The sequence below is a fragment of the Sminthopsis crassicaudata genome, chromosome 1, assembly GCF_048593235.1.
Source record: "Sminthopsis crassicaudata isolate SCR6 chromosome 1, ASM4859323v1, whole genome shotgun sequence".
Lineage (NCBI taxonomy): Eukaryota > Metazoa > Chordata > Mammalia > Dasyuromorphia > Dasyuridae > Sminthopsis > Sminthopsis crassicaudata.
Window position 1 is genome coordinate 733192018 of NC_133617.1, and position 14684 is coordinate 733206701.

At 39.1% G+C, this 14684-nt stretch overlaps 1 protein-coding gene across 16 annotated transcripts in view; it reads left to right on the forward strand.

The window, feature by feature from the left end:
* The window catches only part of CADPS (calcium dependent secretion activator), a 550474-nt gene that overhangs the window by 398003 nt on the left and 137787 nt on the right, over positions 1-14684 (forward strand). For 10 of the 16 annotated variants that reach the window (XM_074284212.1, XM_074284208.1, XM_074284214.1 and 7 more), the window contains 3 exons: positions 6905-7006; positions 10530-10593; positions 11454-11577. In XM_074284212.1, coding sequence (XP_074140313.1) covers positions 6905-7006; positions 10530-10593; positions 11454-11577 — 290 coding nt within the window. Of the gene's footprint in view, positions 1-6904; positions 7007-10529; positions 10594-11453; positions 11578-14205; positions 14275-14684 lie in introns of all 16 variants that reach the window. The other 6 variants (XM_074284209.1, XM_074284210.1, XM_074284216.1 and 3 more) reach the window with 1 other exon arrangement.

A 14684-nucleotide genomic window follows, 5' to 3' on the forward strand; every position in this document is an offset into this window, starting at 1 on the left:
GAGAGAGAGAGAGAGAGAGAGAGAGAGAGAGAGAAGGAGGAAGAGAGGGAGGGAGGAAAGAAAGAAATGTATATTCCATTATACTGGTTATCAATCCTCTGAACTGTCTTTCCCATTTGAGTTCAGATATCACCATGTAATATTTCACATTCAAAACCAAGGTTTCTAATTATATTGGATTAAAATAAATGATCAGCATTAATTAATGGCTCATAACATGCCCGTGATAGTAAGTTAAGTAACTGATGAGCTTGCAGCTGGATTCAGGCTGTTTAATTTAACAAAAAAGAAAGAAAGAAAGAAAAACATACATTGGAAGTATGATTATTTGTGACACGGCTCAAGATGGGAGATTGTGAGGAGAGTGAAGATGACAGAATTGGCGCTAACCACCCTGACAAGGTCTTGAAAAGCAGCCGACGTGACATCCTTCTGATCGTGCTGCCGAAAATGTCAGCTTTGTGAAGGACAGTGAGAAAATGGTTTGCCGAAAATCTGAAAGGTGAATTCCAGAGCTGCTCCTCGTGTCAGATGTAATCTAGTCTGCCATGGCCGGAGAGATGAGGGCCTGGCACTGGGGACGGGTCACAGTTGGCAGGCCATTACAGTCATCCAAGCCACTCCAAAAATGACTCGAGTTGACCCAGGGATGGTTTTAAATTCCACTTGATCATTGATACTCAAGAGGGAATGGTTGCTCTCCAGTGAGCACTCAGGGAGAATTAGTGTGATATTTCCAAAGGATATCATCCTTTCTTCCTCAGTCCATTGCCACTTCCCAGTCTTAATGAGCACAGAACTTGCTGCCACTAAAACAAAGAAGAGTAAAAATTTTATTGCTAAGCTATATATTCATTGCTTGCCTGACACACAGTAAAGACTTAATAAATGCTCGTGGATTGATTGATATAAATGAAAGGCTACTTTATGTATCCGTGAAGATGAGATCATTTGAAGAATATCATGTTAAGAGCATTTTTTCTAAGCTAAGATTTATCCCAGAGAGAGATAGTTTGGAATAATGGCCAGAGAGCTGGACCAAAAAGGGGAAGGAAAGGCAACAAGACTCTATTAAGTACCTACTGTGTGTCAGGTATAAGTACCTTACAGATATCTGATTCTAGTTCTGCCTCTGATACCCTGGCTTTGTGGCACAAGACAAAGCATTCAAACTTTCGGTGTCCCCAAGCAACGGGCAAATCTCCAGGATTTTAAGTTTCAGAGTTATTATGTTTTTTTTTTTGTTCAGTCATGTCTGAATCTTCTTGATCCCATGTACAAAGGACACGTGCTAAATGCTGGAGATACCAAAAAAAAAAAAAGAGGCAAGTGACATTCCATGGATTTTGTTCAGAGGGTTTTCTTGCAAAGATACTGGAGTGGTTTGCCATTTCCTTCTCCAGCTCAATTTACACATGAGGAAACTGAGGTAAATAGGATGAAGTGACTTGCCCAGGATCACATAGCTGGTAAGTATCTGAGGCCATATTTGAACTCAGATTTCCCTAACTCCAGATCCAGTGTGCTATCCACTACACGATCTAGCTGACCAAAGGTAGACCCTAAACTCAAGGAGCTTATGTTCTAATAGAAGTAATTGTTCGGTTGTACTGGACTCTTCACAAGCCTTTGGACCATATTGAACCAACATTATTCATGGGCTTTTCTCCGCAAAGATCCTGCAGTTGTTTGCTGTTCCCTTCTCCGGTGGATTAAAGCAAACAGTGGTTAAGTGACTTGCCCAGCTAGTAAATATCTGAGGCCACATTTAAACCCAGGTTTTCCTGACTCTAGACCCACCAACAATGACTGTTCCTTCTCAGAGTAGTTACCAATTTTATTTTGAGTGGGAGTTTCTTCTTTGAATGTCATTTGCTTTTATTTGTATCTCCAACATTTAGCACAGTGCCTGGCACATAGCAGGCTCTTATAGAACAGTTATATACTAATAGACTGGAGCGTCCCTACATTAATGAAAACACAAGTTTATCCTGGAGTGGTTATATCCTGGAAAAGAATCTCACCCTGGAATTCTGGAGTCTTATCTGTCTACAATAACCCCAATGTGTAGAGAAAAGCATAAAATGGGGGACTCATGGTGGTTATTTAAATGGCCCACAATGCATACACAAGAACAAGAATTCATCCCCTGCTGAGACATCAGAAACAGTGTGACTGTTCATCTGACTTCTATCTCAGAGACAGAAAGCTGGAAGGCACCTTAATGTTCATTGTTGTCCCCTTTTAAGTGGTTTGCTAAGATCACTTAGCTCAACACTGACAGAGACAAAATTCAGACCCAAGGTTCTCCAAATCTAAGCCCCATGATCCTACATCCTAATACAAACTTTTTTGGGGGGGAGGGCAGAGATTGTAAAATTTCCTGCCAAATAGCAATCTGGGCACTGACCATTGATCAGATGAGGAAACTGAGTCCCAGAGAGAAGTTATTTGCTCCATATTACCCAAGCAATAGGAGGAACAGAGCCAGGAATCCTTCCTATTTCCTCTGATGCCAAATAGAACATGATTTCCACTCCACCAGGCTGCCTTTCAGGGAATGGATGATTATATAAATATCCTGCTTAGCCTAAGTGCCTCCCACTGTCAGCCTGAGCTCCATAAGTCACTCCTAATCAGGGAAGTGGGACCCTGTACTGAAGCAAGCCTCGCCAGCATGTTAAAGAATCCACCCACCAAATATTTTCTTTTTCTTGAAAATCATTTTGCCGCAACCATGGAAAACAACGCCAATAAAATGTTTAAGTGAAATGTTTGTCTCCGATTCCGCAGTGACATTCATCTACACCCACCAACCAGTTTGACCGACCAAGCCACTTTTCTTTTTCTGAAAAAATTAATTCAACCAGACCTATTGTTTGAAAGAATTCAGATTCTATTCAGAATTTGGTCTTCATTAGCCTTTATAAGATAGAGGTTCTAGCATCCCCTGAGAGTACTGAAGCAAGGTCACTAGGAAATTATCCATTTTCAACTGTCCCTTATCTGAGACTTCATCCCTAGAACTGCTTTACACTCTTTCTTGAACTAAGATCAGTCAGCTTAGTTGGGCTTTAATATTCTCATAACTGCATTCCAAAATCATGGGCTTCCTTTTTAATCCAATGTTTTTTTTTTATGAATTTAAAAGCATTTCTCATAAAGGATCCATAATTTGCACAAGACTGCCAAAGATCTCAGTGATATAGAAGAACTTGAGAAATCCTACTGTAGGATCTCTCGGGATTCACCCTGGATCTTTTTTGACTCAGTGATGAGCCTCTACCATTTCCACTGTATCTAATTGGATTTTTAGGCAACTGCATGGCACAGGGAGAAGATGGTAGAATACTGAGTCTTGAGTGAGGAAGAGCTGAGTTCAAATCTAGCCTAGATAGAGCAAGTCACTTTTTTTTTTTTTTTTTTTTTTTGGCTGAGGCAATTGGGGTTAAGTGACTTGCCCAGTGTCACACCGCTAGGAAGTGTTAAGTGTCTGAGATCGTATTTGAACTCAGGTCCTCCTGACTTCAGGGCTGGCACTAAGCAAGTCACTTTTCATGTATTTGTATCAGTTTTCTCAACAATAATATAGGAATAATAATGGTACCAACCTCCCAAGGCTGTTGTGAGGATCAGATGAAAAAATATTTGTAAAATGATTAGCAAGAGTGCTGGAACAGAGTAGGCACTCTATCTATGCTAATTATTTTTATCTGTGTTTGGGGCATTTTTCAAATTCAATTCAACAAGCCTTTATTAAACAGTCATGTGCCAAGAACTGTGCTAAACAATGGAGATACAAAGATAGAAACAGAAATGGTGTCTACCCACTAGGAGCAAACATTGCACTAATGGGGGAAAAATGGGGAAAGGTAGTGTATGTAAAGGTAAATAAAGGCAAACTCTATGCAAAGTAAATTTAAAATAATTGGAGAGGGCTGGGGAGGAGAAATCACTACCAATGGGAGAGGGGGCCAGGATTAATATAGGCCTTGTGGAAGAGATAGCAATTGAACTCTTTATTGAAGGAAGGTGAGAATTTACTAGAATTTTAAGGTGGAAGGGAGAGTTTTCCTGATTAAAGTATAGCCTGGGAAAAGTCATCGAGGCAAAATCCCATGTACTGTACAGGGAATGACAAATGGATTGATATGGCTCAATAACAAGCAATTAATTTGAAGAAAAGCAATTCTTATCCTAAATTTCTTTTGGGGAGGGGTGTGGTGAAGAGATAGGAAGGATGTCTTATAATTTTCCTAACCCTGTTTGGAGAATATTTTGTATCTTTTTTTTTTTTTACATAATAGGACAATAATCAGATAATAGGATAATAGAAAGCTTTCTTTTGAGTGGAAACGGATTAACTCATTACAAATTAATTCATTGCTAGTTATTTTTAAATGTCCAGGAATCCCCAAAGACCTTCAATTAAACCCAAATTAGCCTGGTTGGAGCTTGACTATACAGGGGTTCTTAACTTGGGGTCTGTAATCTTGTGGATTTTTTAAAATATATTTTGATAACTGAATTTGAATATGATTGGTTTTTATTGTAAAGTTATGTATTTTATTTTATTAATTTAACAATATTCCTTTGAGAAGTGGTTTGTGGGTTCCATCACAAGTGCTGAAGGGGACACACACACACACACACACACACACACACATAGCTCAGAGCACCTGAGCTAGAACATCAGGTCATTCTTACAACTTCAAGCTGCTTTTCTAGCCACAAAATTTGGAAATATTCCTTGCATCCTATTTTTATATAGCTTCTTTTTATATCATAGAGGTTTCTTTTCCACTGGTTTATCACCTTCCAAAATATCTGCAGCAAAATGTGCTTCCTATGGAAAATTCCTTATTTGGCTGGAATAACCCCTGCTTATTCAAAAATTTCTCATCCCAATACATCTTTATTTTGACCCTTTCAGCAGCTCCTTGAGACTGTCGACATAAGGTTGGATTACAAATTAGAGAAGCTGGATGGATGTTTTCTTCTTTCACTGGGTGCCTAGAATCTTAGGCTTAGTATTAAGAGCTGCTTCTGATTAGTAGCATGGAGAATTTTTTTTTAAATATTGAATGAATGATCTTATACATAAGACTAAGGGTCATTGTTTATTTCTTACAATTTCATGTTGTTTTCTTAAAAAAAAAAAAAAGTCTGATCTTCATGTTGAGAATGGAACAAACCAGCTTAAGCATGTCCTACGTATTTTTTTTTTAATTATATCACTGTCCCTTAAATCATAAATTGTATTTGACAAGATTTTTCTCTGGCTTGTTCCCCCTTCAGAAACTAAACACTTTAAGTGACTAATCACTTTCCCCCATATCTTGTGTGTATGTTTATGCCTGCCTGTGTGTGTGTGCCTGTGTTTACAAGCTGTGACTGCCTGTCTCCTCTCCTAAACAAAAGTCGGTTTGATGTCACAGCCGAAGAAGTTGTGGATTGTGATGAAAACACTGAGAGATTGCAATGGAATGTGTCATATGCATTTGGCCTTGGAAATTCAAGAGTTGTAAATGGAGATTCCATTCTGGAAGGGGGAAAAAAATCAATCATTATACCTGAACTTTATGAATGAAATTGCTGATTTCTCGAAGAAATTTGGAGAGATAGTCCTTTTCTAGGATTGGATAGCGACTCTGATGTTGAGTTTTAGCTGACTTTTTCTTTTGAAATTTGGATAGTAAAGGATTTTGCTTTTTGATTTGTTTGTTTTAGGTTGGTTTATTTTGGGAACTTGTTAAGGGAAAGTGCTATTTTTTAATTGGGCATTTTTTAATCATTAAAAAGAAGTTTCTTTTTAAAAGCAAGGTTAACAATTAGCCTTTGACAAAAGGTTGGTTTCAAACTTTGCTATCATTTACCAGGTCTTTTGTGTCATCAGCTTTTACCAGTTCAGACTCAAAACTCAAAAGTCCTATTTTTAAAAAATACCATTTGTTTGGCCTAAAAATGACTATAGTTGAAAATTGGAAGATGGAGTCCTACTAGGAGTTTCTTGGTAACCCAAACTGTCTTCAAAATCAGTTAGTTTCTAAGATAGACCATCCCATGGTCTGAGGTGCTGAACCCTTTACTTTGTCTGTTGTTTAGAAGGCATTTTTTGGGCCCACAAATATATGGACTTATTTCATTTCACTTCCCATGGAATAATCCTTAAAGAAACAGCATGTACTTTCAATAGATGGAAAATTCCAAAACATTGTCTTTTTTCTTTGCATCTTCAGGATCTAGCCCAGTGCCTGGCACAGAATTGGCACTTAAGAAACACTTGTTGATTGATTTATTGATTGTTAACATGTTGGAGATGGTTGGTGGCTAAGGTTAAATTTATCAGCTCATGGATCTATTTTTATATTTGTGAAATAATATTTCACGGGTGCTTTTGAAACCCACGAGCTGTTTTCCACTGAAAAGATAGAGAGGGAGGGAGAAAAGGAGAGAGAGAACAGAAAAAAATTAATTTGATCATCTGTAATTACAGATTGAAAATTGAGCCTTTTTAAAAGCTGTTAGCACAGAGCTCGACATGAAGCCTGTCGCTTTGGGTTCTGTAATATGCGTGTGAATGTGTCACCCAGTAACCTGGAAACACTGTGTCATCTGCCAACATCTGTACATGAATGGGAATTTCTTACAGTATTATTCACTAACACTAGGTTCAAGTTGACAAAAGGGTGACTTTGACAAATACCAGAATGAAGGAACATCATAGACCCAATAGATGCCCATGTTCTTTTCTGTAAGGCAGGCTGGTCATTTAAGGAAACCCTGGCCTTTCAGAAGCTACAGTTTCCTCCCACCATGAACTTGATTTAACAACGTCAAATTGGGAGTCTTGCAATGTTTGTTTCATGGCCTGCATTTGTTTGTTTTTTTTTTTTTCCTCCAGGCCTGATGGAATAGGAACTGTGACAGTTGAAGAAAAAGAACGCTTTGAAGAAATCAAAGAGAGACTCCGAGTTCTTCTGGAAAATCAAATCACACATTTTAGGTAAAACATTACATTTGTGATTAGGGGGGAGAAAAGGATTTTGTGACATTCTTTGTATGACCTTGGACAAGTCAAATAACCTCTTAAGCTCTCTGATCCACACTTTCCTTATATGTCAGAGGAGGAGATTGGACTTGGTGGCCTCTGAAGTCACTTCCAGTTCTAGTTCCTATGAGTCTATGTTCTTATGATTCTATCAGGATGCTAGATCCCAGAACAGTTCGTTGATTAGAGATATATTACTGGTTGGACAAAGACAATCATCCTATAATGGTAAAGAATAATCAGGAAACAGAGCAGAACAAAAGCAGGATTATTACCAATTCCAGGTCATATGTTCTCAAATGCCTATCAGGTTTATAGCAATTGAATGGCCAACTCTTATTCTCTAGGCTGCCTTGATTCAATTGTTCAGGCATTTCAGTTTGGCAGACTGTGCTTTGCCATCTCTTTTTCTGGCTTACAAATGAGGAAACTGAGGCAGACAGGGTCAAGTGACTTGCCCACAGTCATATAGTTAGTAAGTGTCTGAGCCCAAATTTGAACTTAGGAAGTTTTCCAACACTCAGATCCACTACAGTGCCATCTAGCTTCCCTTAGGTGAATTACTTATCAGAAATCAAATTTTCATCTCACTCTAAAGAGTCCACTTCATTTAATTTAATTCAACAAGAATTGTATTAAATTCTGCCACATTCCAGGCACTGTGCTAGGCTCAGAAGATAGGAAGACAAAAATCAAACAGTAAAATGCCATGCTCTGAGAATGCACATTCTCCCAAGCAGAAATAAATCAAAACAAATGTCCAAACAAATACACAGAAAATTTCTGGGGGAAGAGCTAAGTACTGATGGAATCAAGAAAGCATTTTTCATGGAGGTGGCCCTTGAGAGAAGCAAGGAATTCTGGGAGGTGAAAGTGGAAAGGAAGTGCATCCCAAGCATAGGGGACAGTCTGTATGAAAGCTTGGAGGTGGGAGACTAAATATCTTGTAAAAGGAACAGCAAGTCATTACACTTTGATCAGAGAGTACATGGGCAAGATTGAGACAGAATCAGCCAGGAAATATAACTTGTAGCCAATATAACTTGTGAAGGGCTTAAAATATCAAATGGAGTAGTTTTCATTTTATCTTCAAGGCAATAGGAAATGAATAAAGCTTCTAAAGTAGAGAAGCAATGTAGACCCTCCCTTTAAGAAGATCAATTTGAGAAGCCATGTGGAGATTGAATTGGAGAGAGGAGAGATTGGATGCAGGGAAACTAAGTAAGAAGACATTATAATAGTTCAGGCAAGAAATGGTGAAATCTCAAACTAGGCTGGTGGCAGGTGGGGAGTGGGGAAAGAGAGCAAATGTGAGAAAGTTGCCAGGGCATGATTTTTTTTAAAAAAGATTTAACACACAAAAATTATTTGCAAGTGATGTCAGTTCTTCATTTTGCCTGATGTGGGGAAACTATTTGAAACCTGTTAAGGAGAATTACATTTATCCCCATGATGGTTTTCCCTCTCTCCATCCAGAAATATGTCTCCCCATTCAGGAACAAACAGCAGACAGAATAGTTACATGGCTAGGCAAATGCAAGGAGAAGATTAGAGCTATACCTGTCTAAAGAACATATAGGTTTTCCTCAATTCGTAAGATAGTGAGCTAGCCCAGCTCTCTTAGAAATGGAAATACAACACTGGACCGTCAGTGCATAGGCTGCTCCCTTACAGAAAATGAGCGTTCCAGAATTGAATCCTGCAGAATTTGTTTCAGAATATTGGGCTCCCAGAGAATCGATTATTGTGCTAGTGCACCAAAAAAACACTCGGTGGACTGAAAGTCACTGGAGTTTTCAAAAGTGCCGGACTTGTTCCCATGAAGCACAGCATTAGCCAACATTTATTGAGCATCAGTAAGACATGGTGCTAGAAGCAAGGGGCCAAATGCCAATGAGCAAACTAGTGAATTAGATGGAAAATACCTAAAAGATAGGCTCCATCATGCTCTGTGAGTTTCCTTAAGACTCATCCCATCTTCTCCATGAATCCTTTAGGAAGATTCTCAGAATCACCAGGCAGAATAAGATACTAGAGACTGAGGTCCCTTCTCGAACTAAACTGCCAACCGTCCCCACTCTACTGCAAAGAGCACAACTTCATTGGGCTGGCCACACTGTTCAAATGCTGGACATGAACTTGGCAAAAAGATTATTTTATGGAGAACTCACACATGGCAAACACTCACAAGGTAGTCAGAAAAAAGCAGAATTAAAGTAGCTCAAAAAAATGTAAGATGCATGTAATTAGAGAATCACACCAAATGTTCATAGGGACTATTTGTGTCTGACCTATGGCAGAGCATTCTGATCTCATTTTGGATTGATCAGCACAGTCAGACACTCTAACTTGGCTCTAACATAGTGGTGTCATTTGGATCCTCCTAAAAAATGAAGGACAACGGCCAGTAACTCTTCTAGCTATTAGGGGTCTCTCCTGTCTCAAATTAGCTTTTGCCTACTTTTTAGTTTACAAGTTCTTTACACTAGTGGAATGGAAGCTCATGGAGAGCAATGGTTGTTTTCTTGTTTGCTTTTGTCTCAGTATCCCCATTTGCTAGCACAGTTCCTTGACCAGAGTAGAAACCCTGTAGATCTGGGTTGATGTTATTTTTGAGCATGCATCTCTATTGTTTTCACATAAGATATGGCACAGTGGATAAAGGGCTGGGCATAGAGTCAGGGAGAACTTCCTGAGTTCAAATCTGGCTTCAAACACTTCGTAACTGGACAAAACCACTTCACTCTCTTTGCCTGTTTCCTCTATTATAAAATGAGCTGAAATTATATTGTAACACATGTAAAATATATGGGATTGCCTGTCATCAAGGGGAGGGAGTAGAGGGAGGGAGGGGATAATTTGGAAAAATGAATACAAGGGATAATGTTATAAAAAAATTACTCATGCATATGTACTGTCAAAAAAAATTATAAAAAAAAAATTTAAAAAAATAAATAAAATGAGCTGAAAAAGGAAATGGCAAACCATTGCCAGATCTTTGTCCAAAAAAACCCTGAATTAGGTCACAAAGAGTTGGGTATTCCGGAAAGGACTGATCACCACCAACAACAATAGTTAGCCAAAGTCAACAATGGTCCAGGGACTAAAGGGGTTCAACAAATATCTCTCTTTGCTGATACTTGTAACCAATGCATGAGGTCTTCCCTAAGCTAACAAATGATTATCCCTTCACTATGGAGGCATAAAACAAACCTTGTTTAATTTACTGATTATTTCCTGCTGCAGACAAGTCTGCCAGTCAGCCTTCAGTCATTACACACACACACACACACACACACACACACACACACACACACATCCTGTGTGATTCAGTATTAACATAACATAATGTGACAGATTAAAGCATTTTCAGCGCCTCTGAAGGAGTTGCTATAGGAATCAAGTTGTAGGACTCTCATATCTTGGTGCTAATTATCACATGTATTTGTGCTGCCTAAAGAATCTATGTCTCTTTCAGGTATTGCTTTCCATTTGGCCGACCCGAAGGCGCGTTAAAAGCTACACTCTCTCTTTTGGAAAGGGTAAGAGTGAAAGTTCAAAGCTGGTTGGAAATCTAAGGTACAGGAGCCTCATTGTAATAGAGTATTCTTGTCAAATGATTTTATTTATGAGCTGAATGCTGTCTAGATTATACCAAGCATCTGGATGAAAACTAAAAAACAGCCCCAATTCCAGATGCTGTAACAACAAAATCTCAAACATCTGGGGATCTTCTTTCCCCCCCCCCCTCAAGTTTGCATACATATGATTAACATTAGGCTTAATCTAAATTTGAACAAAATAATGATCCCTTGATGGGTTTTTTTTTTCTGTTACATGAATGGACTTTTGCCATCTTACTCATATATGGTAGTAACATTTTAAAAAGAATTCTAGTGTCTATTTTGTAAATGACTTTGGAAAACAAATTATGTGTCTTTCCATGGAAACTTTTTAAAGCTTCTATAGATCTGCAGTCTCATCAGTGTGGTTTCTCAGTCCATTCAATTGTGCAGATCACACTCCATGCATGCCTCCTCATCCTGGTATATTTTTACCCTTCTCCTCCCATAATTCTTCACTAGGAGGTACATTCGAGTTTTAGGAGCCCTCCTACTCTAAACGTTTACAATTTAGAGCAGCCAGATCTTGGGCTGTCCATCTGTTATCCCTCATTCTTACATTAAGAACTCACCTCTTTTCTTGGTCGCACATTTCCTGGATTCATCAAGTATTCTGCCACTTTTTATACCCAAGTCATTTTCTGTCATGGGAACACTCACAATGGAATCAAGCTATGACCATGCCCACTAAGCTCCAATTCCCAATTTTCTTTGAGAAATGTGATTCATTAATGCATGTGAATTCCCTTCTTGCTCCTCTTTTCTTTGTCCATCTGAAGGTTTTGATGAAAGACATTGTTACCCCAGTGCCACAAGAGGAGGTAAAAATGGTCATCCGTAAATGCTTAGAGCAAGCTGCGTTAGTCAACTATACCCGTCTCTCAGAATATGCCAAAATTGAAGGTAAGGTTACCTTCTGTCACCAGTTTCAGACTAAAATTTTGCTATGTTCTCTTGGGAAAATTTCTGACTGCTGGGTAGTTAATTCGATGCACATGTGCGCACACACACACACACACACACACACACACACACACACAAAACAAACAAAAATGCCCACATTTATCAAGGACTTACTATGTACAGGTGATGAATGCCCTGGAGTAGGAAGTCAAAGACAAAAATGCAAAACAATCCCTGCCTTCAAAGAGCTTACATTTTCCTGGGATAAGAAGAAGTGGGTGGTTGGATGTGGGAAGAAGCTAAAACATATAAATAGATAAATAAGTAATGAGATAATCTGAGATTTTCAAAAATAAAATGTTCTAAGAAGCCAACTGAATGCATCAAATTGAAAACTAAACTGGCCTGAAGAATGATATGAAGTTTGGTTGTAGTTGAATAAAAGATCAAAAGCTTGAAGTTCAAAAGGAGGGTGGGGGACAGATGGAATTAGCAGAAAATATGAGACTAATAAAGTCTCTTCTAAGGCTGGGTATGTTTGGCATCAAATATCTTCCCTGAGATCTGCAATATTTAGGATCTGCAACCTTTGTTACCCAAAAGAGTAGAGCGGGTGACCAGTAGTGTCCAATGAATGAAAGAGGCAATATCTCAACTCTGCTTTCACTATTTCTCATCCCTTGAAAGTATCTTCCTCTTGTTGGTGTTTCTAAATATTTTTTTTATATGATGACGGTAGACGATCTAGTTCTCCTATGATCCTGGGGTTACATCAGACCTCATTCACGCTTGGCTTCCCAATCCTTGGGTGTTGAGATCACGAGACCTTTAAAATCATGGAGAAATAACCATTACTGACAGTCTGATCATCCCTTTAAATAGATCTGCTCTGTGGAGCTACGGTTCTCTGGGCGGGGTGGGGAGGCTCCCAGTCTAAAAGGTATCACTAACTTTTCATTGTTACCTTGTCGGCTGCTAGAGGGAGATTTGAAAAAGCCCAGCCAGCTTGATGGATGTGTAAGTGTATCAATGTGGAAGCTCTGTGTGCAAAACTCAATGTGCATTCTGGATTCAGATTTTTTTTTTCTCACACGTGGCAACTGACTAAAGCAAGCAAACCCACATTGTTTGCTTTGGGGACTTAAAAAATCATGATAATAATAACCGACCAACCCGCTGCCAGAGTCCTTGTTTTCCTTAGAGAATTAGGTAAAGATTGTGTCAAATTTTCAATGTTCTGTACATTACATGTCCTCCCTTTTTTCAATTTTGTCTGTCTGACAATGCAAATTGTGTACCAGTGGTAATGAATTCATTGTTATGCATCCAGTGAGAAACACTTAAGAATTGGGCACTAAAAGGATGTTTATCAACTCTTGACTTGGTAATGAGTGACAAAAATAGAGGAGGAGGAAGAAGACCGACCGTTTCAGTGCTGTCTGATCAGCTGATTTTGCCAGCGTTCACCCTCACAGGAGATGACAGTTGGTTGTATTCAACTGAAATGGGTAACCAGAGTAGGCGAGAATCGAACAGGACTTGGATCCCACCCAGCACTGGTATCATGGCAGCTGCCTCCCTCTGTAGGTCTTGGTTGTAGATAGTACTAACCTTTCGGTAAGATCTGCTCTCTTCTTTCAGATAAATCTATGCCCCCCTCCCTAAAATAAAGGAATAAATAAAGCAAACTTTAAGCTCTGTAAGTAAAAATGCATTCATTTCCAAAGTAGACCAGCTAGTTTGTACTTTTCCTTTTGTGCCTCAATTCTTCTCGGTTGTGTTAATTATCTTTTGCACTGTGACTTTTAGGTCTGGGAGTACTTTGAAGCAACAAATCCTTTTTTTCCAGCTCTCTTTTCAGAGAAGTACTTCATTCCACACTACCCACTCTCTCTTGCTTCTCTCCTTCCTTGTCCGGGATTGGCTCAGCCACTTTTCTATGTGACCTCTATAAAAAGTGGTTGTGACACCAATTTCAAAGCATGCTGGGATTGTTAACTCCAACAACCCAACATCCACCAGCTGCATGCACTAGGTTTTCTTTCATGAGCATAGTCCACGGTGCGTGGGCACGTGGCAACCTCAAAAATATTACTACCGTGCAACTTTCCTTTACAAACACCTGTTTTTACCAGCAGGGGGAAAAAATACCACCTTGAATTTGGATTCTCAAGTATCTCCTACTGACTTGCAAAGCTCTGGCTAATGACAGAATTTTGGAATGCAGTTGTAGTAATATTGCTGGCGACTATGTTTATGAAGAAATACCTCAAGAGCCTTAGATACTAAAGTCTGAAATCCTTAGTATCTCGGAGCCTTAAACCGATGAGATTCTGTCTCCCTTTATCCATGATGTTTTGGTCATTGTACTCTTGCAAACGATTCCAAAAAGACTTGTACAATCGTGGTCACAGCCTCTCTTGTGACTCATGGCATGCTGAATGGTTAATCCAGTAGATCTTCGATTTAAAAAAAAAAAAAATCCTTTTTCTTTTATCCTGTGTTGATCCCAAAATACTCTGTGGCTATTTTCCTTTTGAGCTAATGTAACGTTTTCCTCTGACCTGTGACCTTTAACCTCTTTACCTCTGACCTAAGCCTCTTGCATGCCCAAATCCTCTTTTATAGGGAAAAAGAGAGAAATGTATGAGCATCCTGTCTTCTGCTTGGCCTCTCAAGTGATGGATTTAACCATTCGTGAGTACCTACCACCTCCTTTCCATGCTGTCTTCACTCTTTCTGTTTTCATTACCTCAAGACAATTCAGATCCAAACCAACTCACTTTCCTTGCTTCAAGTCTTTTAGCATTTGGCTTGTCTGTTGGTTCTGTCTGTGAAACCCCAGTGTGAGAAGTCCGGTCACTTTTTATCAGCCTAAAAACAGGTTAGACAATTAAGCCATTTGTTTGTGATAAACTCCGATTTGTCTGTAAGTTTTTTTCCGTTGTTCTATGTCTGTGACCTGAATGCATTTTTACTTTGCTTCTGTGTAGTCCCAGTTTGTAAAATACTTGTCACTGGTACACAATCAGAAGGTAGCAGCTACACCAGGGGAGCACTGAGCGAGGGGTTAGAGGAAGGACCCTAGGGGCAAGTCTTGCCTTTCT